This window comes from Chiloscyllium plagiosum, unplaced genomic scaffold (genome assembly GCF_037043375.1).
Source record: "Chiloscyllium plagiosum isolate Xiang-an unplaced genomic scaffold, Cpla_swu_hap1 HiC_scaffold_38, whole genome shotgun sequence".
Taxonomy (NCBI): domain Eukaryota; kingdom Metazoa; phylum Chordata; class Chondrichthyes; order Orectolobiformes; family Hemiscylliidae; genus Chiloscyllium; species Chiloscyllium plagiosum.
This window is the reverse complement of record NW_028270176.1, coordinates 23,026,489-23,042,293: the sequence shown is the minus strand read 5'-3', so window position 1 is coordinate 23,042,293 and position 15,805 is coordinate 23,026,489. Positions and strand designations below refer to the sequence as shown.

Here is a 15,805-nt window from a genome sequence, read left to right as displayed (position 1 = left end):
ACACCTACCATCTATATCAACAGAACTGAGGTTGAATCACTGCAGGATTCCAAGCTTCTGAATTTTGTTGCCACTGCGTTTATGTGGTGAGACCAGTTGTGTTTCTGATCAATGATAACCCCAAGGTTATGATAGTAGGGGATTCGGTGATGGTAACACCATTGAATGTCAAGGGGCAGTGAATAGATTGTCTCTAATTGGTGATGGTCATAGCCTGACATTTGTGTGGTGGGAATGTTGCTTGCCACTTGTCAGCCCAAGCCTGGATATTGTCCAGATCTTGTTGCATTTAGGCACAACTCCTTCCGAACCTGAGGAGTTGCGAATGGTGCTGAATGTTGTGCAATGATTGGCGAAAGGGTGGGGAGTGTCAAATTCCTCAGAGTGATGATGACCGGCGATCTGTCCTGAGCTTCCCACATGGATGTAACGGTCAAGGAGGCACAACGACACCTCTTCTTCCTCAGGCGGTTCAGGATGTGTGTAAGGACCCTCACCAACACTTACAGATGCACCATCGAAAGCATACTGTCCAGGTCCATCATGGCCTGGTACAGCAACTGTTCTGCCCAGGACCGCATGAAATTCCAGAAGGTGGCGTGCACAGCCCAGGCTATCACAAAGCCAACGTTCCATTTGTGCACTCCATTTGCACAGCTCTCTGCCACAGAAAGGCTGCCAATATCATCAAAGACTCATGGCACCTTGGTAATGATTTCTTACAGCCTCTTCTGCCAGGCAGTAGATACAGAAACCTGAACACATGCACCGGCAGGTTCAGGAACCGCTTCTTTCTCTCTCTTATTAGACTGATGAATGGACTCTCTAGCCTCAAATAATGCTGATCTTGCCGAGTGCACACCCTTTCTATTGTAACCTATACACCTTTGTCTAAGTCTTTTTGATCTGTACGTCCTTGCTGACTATGATTTGCCTCCAGCTCATTAATAAAGCTTTTCACTGTACTTTGGTACAGTTGACAATAACTCAATCAATCAATGCTGCCTGAAGATCTCTGAATTTCTGCAGTGCATCTTGTAGATAGCACACATTGCTTTTACTGAGCATAAGTGATGGAGGGAGTGGATGCTTGTAGATGTGGTGCAAATCAAGTGGGCTGCTTTGTCCTGGATGGCGTCAAGCTTCTTGAATGTTGTTGGAGATGAACTCATCCAGGGAAAAGGCAGGAAAGTTTAGTTGAGGATTATCAGAGTAGCCATGATCACACTGACTGGTGGAGCCAACACAATGGACTGATAGGCCATGTGCTATAGTCTTATCCATCGTATCCCCATAATCATGTACACTATTGGCAGCCAAACATTCATCAACCTGTCCTTCAATACTCAAAGATTGAGCTTCCATAGCACTTTGAGGGAGAGAATTCCAAAATTTTACCACATTCTGAATGAAAATATAAATATCGATAACACGTACTTAAATGTTTCTGACCAAGCTCCTGTTGGGGGGGGGGGGGGGGAATCTTATCAAAAGCCTCTCAGTTTCCCTTGATAAGCTAGTTCGAATCAACCCCTTTCAGCAAATCTCCCTGCAAAGACATCAGGCACAGTCCTGTGAATGTGTATCGATACCAGCTTGTATAGCTACCACTTGCCCGTGGAGTGGTCCCAAGGTTTCAGATGCCTGATTCTCTCCCTCTTAGGACAATTCTTTATCCATGTGTTCAATCAATCCTCAGTTCTAATGTTCACCAGCAGGTTAGCATGGGGAGCAATCCTGAGATCACTGCTTTCAATGTCCTGCTTCTAAGTTTCCTTCCTAAGTCCTTGAATCCTGCTTTCAGAGCCTCATCGCTCTGCCTCTCTGTGTCATTGGTACCAATATGTGCCACAGCTTCTGCTGCTCCCCCATCCCCTGGATGTCCTGAAATCAAATTGAACTCCAAAACTTGAACTTCAGTTTCTCTCACCACGCGGCCTGCCAGACTGTCTGAGTGTCACTCACATTTTCTGTTTTTACTTCAGATCTCCAGCATCTGCAGTGGCTTGCTGTTCTCACAAACTACAGATGGGGTCTGTGTTTAACCCATCTACAATGTTGACTTTCCTGCTCCTTAGATGCTGCCTGACCTGTGTGCTATTTCCAACTCCACTTCTATTGACCCAAGGGCAGAAACTATATGATTGTAAGTAAGGCCTTGAGTAGATAGGGTGGTTAGAAGGCGTTTATCACACTTGCCTTCATTGCTCAGACCTTTAAGAATGGGAGTTGGGACGTCATGTTGAGGCTACGCAGGTCATTGGTGGGGTCTCTTCTGGAGTACTGTGTCCAGTGTTGGTCACCCTGTTACAGAAGTGTGGGAGGTTTAGGGTGACCTTATAGCAGTTTATAAAATCATGACGGGTAGAGATAAGGTGAATTGCAGATTTTTTTTCCCTAGGGTGGGGAATTTCAAGAGTAGGGGGCATATTTTTCAGGTGAGAGGAGGGAGATTTAAAGTAGACATGGGGACAATTATTTTACGCAGAGAGTAATTCCTGCGTAGTTTGAACTTTCAGAGGAAGTGGTGGATGCAACTATAGTTACATTGTTTAAAAGACATTTGGATAAATTTATGAACAAGAAATGTTTGGAGGGAAAGGGCCAAGTGCAGGTGGGACTAGTTTAGTTTGAGATTGTGGTCAATACCGAAGGGTTCGTTTCCGTGCTGTATGAATCTATGACTCAATTTGGCAGAAAGGAAACAGAATGTATCTTCTAAAGAAGAATTGTCAGTTCTTTTGTAGCATGTGACTTATTTTTGAAACACACACTCCCTTTTGAGGCAGGTAGGATTTGAATGCTGAGCTTCTATTCCAAAGATAGATATTACCACTTGTTAATAGAATTACAGTGTGAAAAGAAGCCATTTGGCCCATTAAGTCTGCACAGACTGTCTGAAAGCATCCCACTCAGACCCATAACCCCCTATTTAACACAGCTAATCCACCTAGCCTGCACAATATGGGACAACTTAGTGCAACAAATTCATGTAAGCTGCACATCTTTGGACTTTGGGAGGAAATTAAAGCACTCAGAGGAAACCCACTCTCACACAGGGAGAACATGCAAACTCCACACAGGTTAGAAACAAAGCTGGGTCCCTGATGCTGTGAGGCAGCAGTGCTAACCACTATGCTAACCATGCCACCATAGATCATTAAATGGCATTGGTCATAACATTGATTTAAATATTGGACACACATTATCTCCTGTTTATTTGACAGGAAATCGGCATATTTCAGCTGATTACAAACAGCTTGCTGGAGGAACTGCACCACAAAGCATTCTATCATCCACAAATGCCTGAATGTTCACTTTGCATCTTAAATTTAGTCTACCTTTCTCTGAAATTCAAGAGAGTCAACATTGAAAATTAATGGGACCATAGACTAAGGTTTTATGATGTTGGCTTTCAGAAATGTTTAAACTTTGCATGCCGTTCAGTTCAGGTCAATCCATCAGCCAAAACTTCGAAATGTAATTTTTTTCCAGCGATAGCATCAAGCTTGTGAACGGGAAATAGCAAACAGATTGTGGAATGGAGGATTCTCACTGTAGTGGAAACAGCCAACTGCAAAAGGACGTGGACAGTGAAAGTCACAAAGTGTTCATGTGTAACAAAGAACTGAGCTCAAATATCAAGTGGTAATATCTCTATCTCTATCTTTGAGCTCTCAAGTCAGTATTGAGAAGGAGAATCATAGCCAGGAACTAAAAGAGTTCTGATTTGACTAGAGACAACAGTCAATGTAGAGTCATAGAGCCAAAGAGATATACAGTACAGAAACAGACTCTTTGATCCAACTCATCCTTGCTGACCAAATATCCTAACCTAATCTAGTCCCATTTACCAGCACTTGGCCCATATCCATCTAAACCTTTCCTATTCAAATACTCATCCAGATGCCTTTCAAATGTTGCAATTATACTAGCCTCCACCACTTCCTCTGGCAGCTCATTGCATACATGCACCACCCTCTGTGGGAAAAAAAAATTACCCTTGAGATTCCTTTTATATCTTTCCCCTCTCACTCTAAACCTATACCCTCTAGTTTTGGACTCCTCCACCCCAAATAGATTTTGTCTATTTATCCTATCCATGCCCCTCATCATTTTATAAAGCTCTATGAGGTCACCCCTTAGCCCTCGAGGCAGCAGGGACAACAGCCCTAGCCTATTCAACCTCTCCCTATAACTCAAATCCTCCAACCCTGACAACATCCTTGAAAATCTTTTCTGGACCCTTTCAAGTTTCAAAACATCTTTCCGATAGGAGGGAGACCAGAATTATACACAATATTCCAACAGTGGCCAAACCAACATCCTGTACAGCCACAAAATGACCCTGTACTCAATGCTCTGACCAATAAAGGAAAGCATATCAAATACCTTCTTCACTATCCTATCCACCTGCAACTCTACTTACAACTAGCTATGAACTTGCACTCCAAGGTCTCTTTGTTCAGCAACACTCCCTAGGACCTTACAACTAAGTGTATAAGTACTGCTAAGATTTGTTTTCCCAAAAATGCAGCACCTCGCATTTATCTAAACTAATCCATCTGTTACTCCTCAACCCAATGCCCCATCTAACCAAGATCCCATTGTAATCTGAGGCAACCTTATTCGCTGTCTATTACACTTCCAATTTTGTTGTCTTCTGCAAATTTACAAAATATCCTTCCTTTGTTCAAATCAAAATCATTCATGTAAATGATGAAAAGTGGTGGGCCCAGCACCGATCCTTGTGGCCCTCCACTGCTTACAGACCTCCAGTCTGAAAAACAATCCTCCACCACCAGCCTTTGTCTTCTACCTTTGAGCCAGTTCTCTATCCAAATGGCTAGTTTTCCCTGTATTCCACGATATCTAACCGATGGGGAACCTTGTCAAATGAACAGGTGATCACGTTCAGAGAAACAGGCTTGAGCAGGTGGGCAAAGGAAACACTTCCTCTATTATTGCACTCAGCTATTCACAGGCTGAAATGCTGAGTGTTGACTTAACCTGTTCCCTTTGTAGGGACTTGGTATTGTGAATGGAACACTGTAGCACAAAGGGAAACATGAATGTTGGGGTCCCTGGTAAAGTTGAAGAGTGGAGAAATATGTTACATTTATAATTGTACCAATGATATTGAATTTGCTCATTAAAGTTACATGAAATTTGTAAATCAACTGATTCCTGCTTCATTACTGAGTTAATCCCAAACAATAGCTTCTGAACCGTGAAATGATTCACCATACCGCCCACATCAGAGACAACTTTGATGAGATAATGTGTTTGTTCAACTTCATGGAAATAATCTCAATGAACAGGAGTATAACAATGTCAGTGGAGACTTAATCTCTATATAAAAACCTATCAGAGCAGATCAGCGAGAGATCTTGTCAGAGTTTTGGGCAGAATCCAACAGAAATCACTGTCTTTCACAGAAATGGTGTATTCTGGAGTATGGGAAATAAGGCGTGTTTATTATCCTTTAATTTCAGCTATTGGAGTTCCTGGTAAGTTGTTATCGCAATTAAAAGTGATGAAAATCTATTATTGGCTCTTCCTGACATTACATTTGACTGTTTCAGACAGCTATCTGGTCTGTCCAACAGTTGCATGATAACATGTTCGCTGCTGTTTCAATTTCCACAGGACTATGTCACATCTGCGATGGCATTTGCTGATCAAAGGCTGGTATTGTTTCAGCGTTATCCTTTTAGAGTGCAAGTATTGGATGAAAGTTTTTGAGAAGATTTGTAGCTCGGGTGCTCGTTGTTGTGGTTCTGTTCACCGAACTGGGAATTTGTGTTGCAGACGTTTCGTCCCCTGTCTAGGTGACATCCTCAGTGCCCTCCTTCAGTTGTCTTTCTCTTAGGCATCTGCTGATGAAATTGCGGGGGTATCCGTTTTTGCCGAATACATTGTGTAGGTGTTCTTCTTCCTCTTGGACCCCATGGGTGTGCCGTTGATTTGTTCATATATTTGGTTGGTGAATGTGAAGTGTGTTGTGAGGCACAGGTCCATTAGTTTGAGTATGCAGTCTTTGTTGATAGGTTCCCCGTCTTGTTGTCTGTTCTGTCTGTCCAGCAGGTTGGCTAGTGTTTCTCTGGCTAGGATTTTGTCAATATGAACAAATCAACGGCAGACCCATGGGCTCACCCATCTCTGGACTCATAGCAGAAGCGGTAATGCAAAGGTTAGAACAAACAGTCTTACCGCAAATTCAACCCAAACTCTGGGTCAGCTATGTAGATGATACCCTTGTAATTATTAAAAACACAGAAATAGAGAACACACACCGGATCATCAACGCCATCCTCACAGGAATCTGATTCACTAGAGAGGAAGAAAAGGATAACCAACTTCCATTCCTAGATGTGATGGTACAGAGAACACCGAATGGAGAAATCACCACAAAGGTATACAGGAAAGCCACACACACAGACCAAGTCCGAAACTACGAAAGCAACCACCCCAACACACAAAAGAAGTTGCATCAAGACACTGTTCAAAAGGGCCACAACACACTGCAGTACACCAGAACTGCAAAAAGAGGAAGAAGAACACCTATACAATGTATTCGGCAAAAACGGATACCCCGCAATTTCATCAACAGATGCCTAAGGGAAAGACAACGGAAGGAGGACATGCCACAACCCAAAGGACTAGCCGCACTACCATACATCAAGAACATTTCTGAACTGACAGCCAGACTACTGTGACCACTAGGATTCATAACAGCACACAACCGACAGCCACTCTCAGACAACAACTCACCAGGACGAAGGACCCAATACCCAGCATGAGCAAAACCAATGTAGTGTACAAAATCCCATGCAAGGACTGCACAAAACACTACATAGGACAAACAGGAAGACAGCTAATGATCCGCATCCATGAACACCAACTAGCCACGAAACGACATAACCAGCTATCCTTAGTAGCCACACACTCAGATGACAAGCAACATGAGTTCGACTGGGACAACACTACTATTAGAGGACAAGTCAAATAGAGAACAGCCAGGGAATTTGTGGAGGCATGGCACTCATCCACAGATTCAATCAATAAGCACATCGACCTGGACCCAATAAACCGGCCACTGCAGCGGACAGCTGGAACTGACAACCGGAAGCGGCAGATACAAATCACTATAAATGCCGGAGGAAACATCATAGAAGCGCTTCACAGGAGGCTCCCAAGCACTGAGGATGTCACCTAGACAGGGGACGAAACATCTGCAACACAAATTCCCAGCTCGGCGAATAGAACCACAACATTGAATTGGATGCTTGTGTTAAGAGCAGAAATCAGATCACCAGGAAGTATTAATAATTTCACTCTTTGGCATTAACCTGCAGTGTAAGTTTTTTTTTGAAAACATTCTTTCAGAGATTGATGAGACACCATGTGTGACATGGATTTATCAATACTTTCATTCTCTGTGATAGTGTTCTGATAAGTGAACCTTCTGGTGCTTCTGATGAAGGAGCTGGACAGTTATTCTGAGGGAGAGTTTTGTCCTGATTTGTGGAACTGCAGTGATTGATATCTTTTTCGTCGGTCTTGATCATGCATGATATTGCGGGTTGTGTAGATTTCCGAAAGAAGAATTTGGTTGGAAGAGTGTCAGGCCCTGGTGTGGGTGAGTTCAGAGCAAAGGGTCTGAAACCCAACATTCACGAGCAAGGGAGGGCACATAAAATGGATCTATGAAATTGGGTTTTTGCAAGGGGAGAAGATGATGATGTAGTTGGAAAATGAGAATTGAAGGCTGAATATTGGAGTGGGTGATATGTAAGCAGAATTTTTCACTGTTTCTATTACTTCAAAACAAATGAGAGTTGTGAATTGGCCCATAGTGCACACTGTCTCCACTGACAGTTTAGATAAAAGAAGTCCATACATATACGACCAAGAATGAAGGGGAACAGACTCACAGCCTCTGTGAAATGTACCATTGTATCAAAGAATGTACACATGGAACACATTTTAATTTATACTAACTCTTTTGGAAACCAAATCTTCCTAGGAAAGGAGCTGAAGTTGGAGTCTTGACAGACATTGTGGCTGTAATTTATCACATATATGCTGACTGGTCTAACTATTAACTGACTGCAATTTGCCATGAATTCATGTTGAATTTATGTTGACTTTGCTTTGGATGTTAGTATAAAAGTTAGATAACGGAAACTTTGTCCATTGGTTTTCCTTTGCCCTTGGACAGTTTGGTATGTTGGGATCTTTGTTTTTGTTTCTTCTCAACAGGGGTCATACACAGTACACTCTAAAATTCAAGGACAGACAGTTTTTTGGATCGATATTGAGAAGAGGATTTAGATTGCATTCAATCTGTGCAGTTCAGATTAAGTGAAAAGTGTGCAGGAACAGTAAGAAACTTGGAGTATATGGAGAAGCACTGGAATATTAATAGAAGCTTCACTGTTTGGCTCTAATTGGATATGGGCTGGTGGACAGGGTGCAAGAAGTAAAGACAAAATTAAATGTGCAACTGCTGATTGATCTTTTCCTCTCTCCTTCTCTCTGATAGTTAACCTGGTGGCAATTGTGATCCTATACCGAGGCAAGTGTGGTCTCTCGCCATGTATCACTTGCTACCTTGTGGGAATGGCAGCCTCTGATCTTCTTGTCGTCGTCACTGATCCCTTACTGAGGCAGACAGCCTCAATGTATTTTGCAGATTCCTTCATTTTCATTACTCCTCTCTGTATTGTCATTTATTTTTCAGCTGTGGCAGTCACTGTTGCTTCTGTGTGGCTCACAGTTGCTTTCACCATGGATCGATTTGTGGCCATTTGTTGTGAGAAGCTGAAAACAAAATATTGCACCAAGAAAACCGCGACTGTGGTTATAGCAACAGTGACCCTGCTGGGCTGTTTGGAGTCTATTCCTTGGTGCTTTATAAAAGAACCTGAACATGTAATTGGGAATGTTCCCTGGAATTGTGTCACTAAACAAAGCTTCCATACATCCCCTGGATGGGCTGTATTAGAACTGATTCATTACATTTTAACACCTTGTATCCCTTTCTTTTTAATTCTGCTGCTCAATGTTTTGACAGTCAGACACATTTCAGTAGCAAGTAAAGTTCGAAGAGGACTTCGGGGCAAAAGCTACAGAGATGAGCACAATGATCCAGAGATGAAGAGTCGCAGGAAATCCATTATTTTACTCTTGAGCATTTCAGGCAGTTTCATCCTGTTATGGGTGTTACACATTGTGTACATCATTTACCGGCGAATTGCAGATATGATACCGTATTACTCCTATATTGACCCGAACTACACCACATACCGCACATCAAAGATGTTGCAAGTACTCAGTACTTGCACTAACACAGGTATTTATGTTGTGACCCAGACTAAATTCAGAGAGGAGCTGAAGAACGGGGTGAAATACCCATTCAATCTCATCGTTAAATTTCTGTCAACAGTCACGGGGACACGCTTGTAACCTTCTCGCTTGTTTTTCTCCCTCTCAGCAACAAACAGTTTAGATCCAACAGAGAGAAGAAACACGCTCCATTGGAATGTCTGCACCATGTGTGTTCACACACACACTCACTCTCTCTCACACACACTCCCTCTCTCTCACACACACTCCCTCTCACACACACACACACACATACACTCCCTCTCTCTCTCACACACACACACACTCCCACTCTGACACACACACACACTCCCTCTCTCTCACACACACTCCCTCTCTCTCACACACACGCCCTCTCACACACACACTCCTTCTCTCTCACACACACACTCCCTCTCTCTCACACACACACTCCCTCTCTCTCACACACACACTCCCTCTCTGACACACACACTCACACTCCCTCTCTCACACACACTAACACACATATACTCCCTCTCTCTCTCTCACACACACAGACACACACACTCCCTCTCTCACTCACACACACACACCCTCTCTCTCACATACATACATTGACACACTCACAATCACTCCCTCTCTCACACACACACTAACAGATACACACTCCCTCTCTCTCACACACACTCTCTCACTCTCTCACTTCACACTAACACACACACACTCCCTCTCTCACACACAGACACACACACACTCCCTCTCTCACACACATACCCTCTCTATCACACACACAGACACACACACTCATTCCCTCCCTCACTTACACATGCACTCCATCTCTCACACACACACTAACACACACACTCCCTCTCTCTCACACACACTCACACTCCCTCTCTCACTCTCTCACACACACACTCAATCCCTCTCTCACTCTCTCACACACACACTCACAATCCCTCTCTCTCACACACACACACACACTCCCTCTCTCTCTCTCTCTCAAGCACATTCAGATTCAGAGACACACACACACGCACGTTGACAAAATATTGCAAAATAGCATATGGATTGAACACAGCACAAATATAATGGGAGCAGGAGTAGGCCATTCAGCCCTTCAAGCCTGCTCCACCATTCAAGATAATTATGGCTGAACATCCACCTCAGTCCCCTGTTCTTGCTTTCTACCCCATAACCTTTGATCCCTTTAGCCCACAGAACTATATCTATCCCTTTCCTGAAATAGTCGCTGTTTTGGCTTTGACTGTTTTTTTTGAGGCAAAGAACTCCACAGGCTCTCTCCTGCCTGGTTGAAGAAATTTCTCCTCATCTTAGATGAAATTATGAAGGAAATTAGGAAAGTGAAGAGAATTGCTGTGGAAGACATTTCCACTGAAAGGTATGAACAACACAAAGATGTCTCCTCAATGTCAGGGGTCAAACCTTCCAGTTTCAAGATCGTTAGATTGGGTGTGGGCCAGAGGTAGGCATTGGGATCCTGTGGATGTTGTGATATTGATCAGACCAATGACAATCTGGGGATCATTGCTGCTGCTTAGAAGATCCAGGTGATTGTCCCAAATCTTCCACCCTCAGGATCATTGGAAATCAGATACATGACTCAAACTTTGAATTGGATGGCATTGGGATAATCTCCTGTCCCTCAGCCAACTTTTGGGAAGAGTTCAAAACAGCTGATTGCTGCTTTCTCGGTCACATCTCTTTTGAAGCAACTGTTTTAATTGAAGCTCACAGAGTTCCTGAGTTCGGTCACTGCTCGTTCAATTATTGTCCTGTTTCCCCAGAAAACACTTCCTGCTCAACACGAGACATCGATTCCTTCTCCCCTGCTCACTCTCCCCATTTAAACAAAACAGAGGGACTTGTTGGGGTGGGCGAGGGGCCGTATTTGGCTCTCGAGCATTCCCTACCTACTTTGGGGATATCCTGAGTAGACAATCTCACTCGTTTTCCCAATGGACACTGATGGCTTCTGCTGTTGCTGATGTCTGCTTTGGTTTCAAACTGGAAAACGTGAGGCCGGAGTTTGGGGGATCTGCTCAGGCACAGGGCAAGAGAAAAAGAGGACTGCAAGAACCACAAATATGTAACAGGAGAGAGAGAGGCAGGAAGAGAGATAATAAGTGATAGAAAGACAAAAGAAAGAGATAAGACAAACAGAAAAGAGGAGAGAAAGGTAAAGAGCGATACAAAGGCACAGAGATAGCTAGAGGGAGAAGGAGAGAGACTGATTTAGAGAGATGGAAAGGAAGATAAACATATAGTGAAGGACGGAAAGGCAGAGAGACAGATAAAGAGATAAAGACATATAGATTGAGAGAAAGGAAGAAAGATGGTTACAGCAAGATAGAACAGAGAAATAAGAAGACAGAGAGATTGAAAAGCAGAGACTCAGCCAAAGAGAGAGAATGGCAGACAGCCTGCTACAGAGATGGAAAAGCAGAGAGAGGTAAAGAGATAGGAATGTATGGGATAGGTAAAGAGGGATAGAAAAGCAATGAGACAGATATAGATAAAAAGACAGAGAGATCGATAAAGAGAGAGAGAAATGTAGAGAGACAGAGAATGCAGAATATAATGGGATGAACAGAGAGAGATAGCGAGAAGATAAAAGCGAAAGGAGCTGAGTTGTGAAGGGATGGAGAAATTTCTCAAACTTGTTTCCCTCCTGTTTTGGAAGTGTTAAAACACTGCCCTCTGTTGGTGACTGGAGGGACAGACCCGATGGCAACGACACAAGCAGAGAGCAGCGTCGCCTCGTGTTCAATCCACAATGGTACATACAATAACACAGCCTCAGGCTCAATGTGGACATTGTGAAATGAGAGGTAATTAGCAAGAAGACGTATTGCCAGAATCTTAACATTGTTTTTAAATATTTGCTTTTGCACACGGGCAGCTTCATGTGGCTGCTTTATTTTCCTTCCAGAACATGAAGCTTTGCTTTCGTTAAAATGTGTTGTGCAAATATGACTCGAAACCTTTGGTAAAACTGCATTGGAAATCCAAAACTCCCATTTCTTAAAGATGCTTAAATGCTTAAATGTTTCATTGATTATAGAAACATACAGTACACAGGATGCCCTTTGGTTTCTGTTTTTCTATCTCTCTTATCAATGTGCCTGCCTTTATATCTCTACGAGGCTAGGGCTGCTTTCCCTGGATCGTCGGAGCGAGAGAGGTGACCATATAGAGGTTTATAAAATCATGAGGGGCATGGATAGGATAAATAGACAAAGTCTCTTCCCTGGGGTGGGGGAATCCAGAACTAGAGGGCATAGGTTTAGGGTGAGAGGGGAAAGATATAAAAGGGACCTAAGGGGCAATGTTTTCACACAGAGGGTGGTCCATGTATGGAATAAGCTGCCAGAGGAAGTGGTGGAGGCTATGATTTGGAGATGCCTGTGTTGGACTGGGGTGTACAAAGTTAAAAATCACACAACACCAGGTTATAGTCCAACACGTTTAATTGGAAGCAATAGACAATAATCAATAGGTGCAGGAGTAGGCCATTCTGCCCTTCGAGCCTGCACCACCATTCATTATGATCATGGCTGATCATCCTCAATCAGTATACTGTTCCTGCCTTATCTCCATAACCTTTGATTCCACTATCCTTGAGAGCTCTATCCAACTCTTTCTTAAACGAGTCCAGAGACTGGGCCTCCACTGCCTTCTGGGGCAGAGCATTCCACACACACACCACTCTCTGGGTGAAGACGTTTCTCCTCATCTCCGTCCTAAATGGCCTACCTCTTATTTTTAAGCTGTGTCCTCTGGTTCGGGACTCATCCATCAGCAGAAACACGTTTCCTGCCTCCAGAGTGTCCAATCCTTTAATAATCTTATATGTCTCAATCAGAGCCCCTCTCAGTCTTCTAAACTCAAGGGGAGACAAGCCTAGTCACTCCAATCTTTCAACATAAGATAGTCCTGCCAATCCAGGAATTGACCTCGTGAACCTACGCTGCACTCCCTCAATAGCCAGAATGTCTTTCCTCAAATTTGGAGACCAGAACTGCACACAATATTCCAGGAGCGGTCTCACCAGGGCCCTGTACAGCTGCAGAAGAACCTCTTTGCTTCTATATTTAATCCCTCTTGTTATGAAGGCCAGCATACTATTAGCTTTCTTCACTAACTGCTGTACCTGCATGCTTGCCTTCATTGACTAGTGTACAAGAACACCCAGATCTCTTTGTACTGCCCCTTTACCTAACTTGACTCCATTGAGGTAGTAATCTGCCTTCCTGTTCTTGCCACCAAAGTGAATAACCATACATTTATCCACATTAAACTGCATCTGCCATGCATCTGTCCACTCACCTCACCTGTCCAGGTCACCCTGTAATCTCCTAACATCCTCCTCACATTTCACCCTGCCACCCAGTTTTGTATCATCAACAAATTTGCTAATGTTACTATTAACACCATCTTCTATATCATTAATATATATTGTAAAAAGCTGCGGTCCCAGCACTGATCCCTGCAGTACCACACTGTCACTGCCTGCCATTCCGAAAGGGAGCCATTTATCACTACTCTTTGTTTCCTGTCAGCCAACCAATTTTCAATCCGAGTCAGTACTTTGCCCCCAATACCATGCACCCTAACTTTGCTCACTAACCTCCTATGTGGGACTTTATCAAAGGCTTTCTGAAAGTCCAGGTACACTACATCCACTGGATCTCCATTGTCCATCTTCAGAGTTACATCCTCAAAAAATTCCAGAAGATTAGTCGAGCATGATTTCCCCTTCATAAATCCATGCTGACTCTGACCTATCCTGTTACTGCTATCCAGATGTGCCGTAATTTCATCCTTTATAATTGACTCCAGGCACACTAGCTTTCAGAGCACCGCTCCTTCATCAGGGCTCAATCCTAACACACAGAATTTATAGCAAAAACTTACAGTGTGATGTAACTGAAATTATACTTTGAAAAATGGATTGTCTGTCATCTGTTTGAATACCATGATAGTTTCACTCCTTTCATGTGTAAATCACAAAACCTTTTTTTAAAAAGTTGCATTCTCAGGTTAGCTGTTAACAACGGTGATAGCTAGACAATATGTTGAAGGTGTTAGCCCCCTGTGTTCTCTGTCTATGCCATGATGTTTAGATTGATTCTAATCTAAAAAGTGGGATAACTGAGTTTTACATGAATTTATGCAGTTTTTGAGCAAAGTAATGTAACCCTGCAAGTACAAATTCACCACACAAAATATATGTGTGCATGTGGGTCTTCTTCTGTCTGTGTGTGTGAGTGTCTGTCTGGGTTGGGGGTTGTGAGTGTGAGAAAGTGTATGTGTGTGTAGTGAGTGTAGAGTGTCTTTAGTCTGTGAGGAGGTGCATGTGTGAGTGTGGGGTTGTGTGTGCCTGTAAGGATGTGTGTGGGTGTCTGTGTACGCGTCTGTGTATATGTGTGTCAGTGTGTATGCATGTATAGGAGTGCCTGCATGTGTGTGTGTGAGTATCTGTGTGTAGGAGTGTCTGTGTGTGTGTGTATAGTGCAATAATGGTCACCTGTAGTGTGACATGAACCCAAGGCCCCGTTGAAGCCCTCCCTATGGGTACCGAACTTAGCTATCAGCCTCTGCTCGGCCACTTTTCGCTGCTGCCTGTCCCAAAGTCTGCATCACCCTGTAAATGTTTGCTATAAATTCTGTGTGTTAGGATTGAGCTCTCCACTATTACCTGATGAAGGAGCGACGCTCCGAAAGCTAGTGTGCTTCCAATTAAACCTGTTGGACTATAACCCGGTGTTGTGTGATTTTTAACTTGGTAGAGGCTAGTATGATTTCAACATTTAAAAGACATCTGGATGGTATATGAACAGGAAGGGTTTGGAGGCTGGGTGCTGGCAGGTAGGACTAGGTTGGGTTGGGATATCTGATCGGCATGGACGGGTTGGACTGTTTCCATGCTGTACATCTCTATGACTCTATATAACTGCCTTTTTTTCTGTTTGCCTTTCTATCTATCCTTATTAATCTCTCTGCCGTTCAATCTTTCCTTTCTATCTCAGTTTCTTATATATATATATATATATATTCTCAGACTGTCCTCTCTTTCTCTCACTTACACTGCTGGAACACATCATCAAGTCTGTCCTGCCAAAACTTCATGACTACCTACATTACTCCCACCTCCCACCTGAAGGCTCGAAGCCTTGAATGTTGCGTCGTTCAAGTGCTCAATGAAGTGATAATTTAAAGTTTGCGAGGTTCCCCAACCTCAACTCCCCTCCCAGGCAGTGCATTACAGACTCCACTCCAACTGTTTGGATGTAAAACATTTTCGAAGCTCTCTTCCTGTTCGCTCTCAAAAGTAAACTTGGATTCAGGAATCTAAATTACATTTTCCCAAAATGAGACTTTATCAAAATGAGATTTTACCACGTTAACTATTAATTAAAGATGAACAATC

The 15,805-nt window shown here is 43.2% G+C and overlaps 1 protein-coding gene across 1 annotated transcript; it reads left to right on the top strand.

Moving 5' to 3' along the window:
• The first annotated feature begins 5,392 nt into the window (after nucleotides 1-5,392).
• LOC148139305 (putative G protein-coupled receptor 139) lies at nucleotides 5,393-9,471 on the top strand. The gene is made up of 2 exons (XM_087980966.1): nucleotides 5,393-5,510; nucleotides 8,549-9,471. The coding sequence occupies exons 1-2, from the start codon at nucleotides 5,441-5,443 to the stop codon at nucleotides 9,469-9,471; spliced, it is 993 nt and encodes a 330-aa protein (XP_087837092.1). The 5' UTR covers nucleotides 5,393-5,440.
• The last annotated feature ends 6,334 nt before the right edge of the window (nucleotides 9,472-15,805 follow it).

Excerpts from the sequence above, each read along its gene's own strand:
- LOC148139305 (XM_087980966.1), top strand. The coding sequence starts at position 5,441 with ATGGTGTATTCTGGAGTATGGGAAATAAGGCGTGTTTATTATCCTTTA. Across the intron at positions 5,511-8,548 it reads TTCAGCTATTGGAGTTCCTG|TTAACCTGGTGGCAATTGTG; the intron begins GTAAGTTGTTAT and ends TCTCTCTGATAG.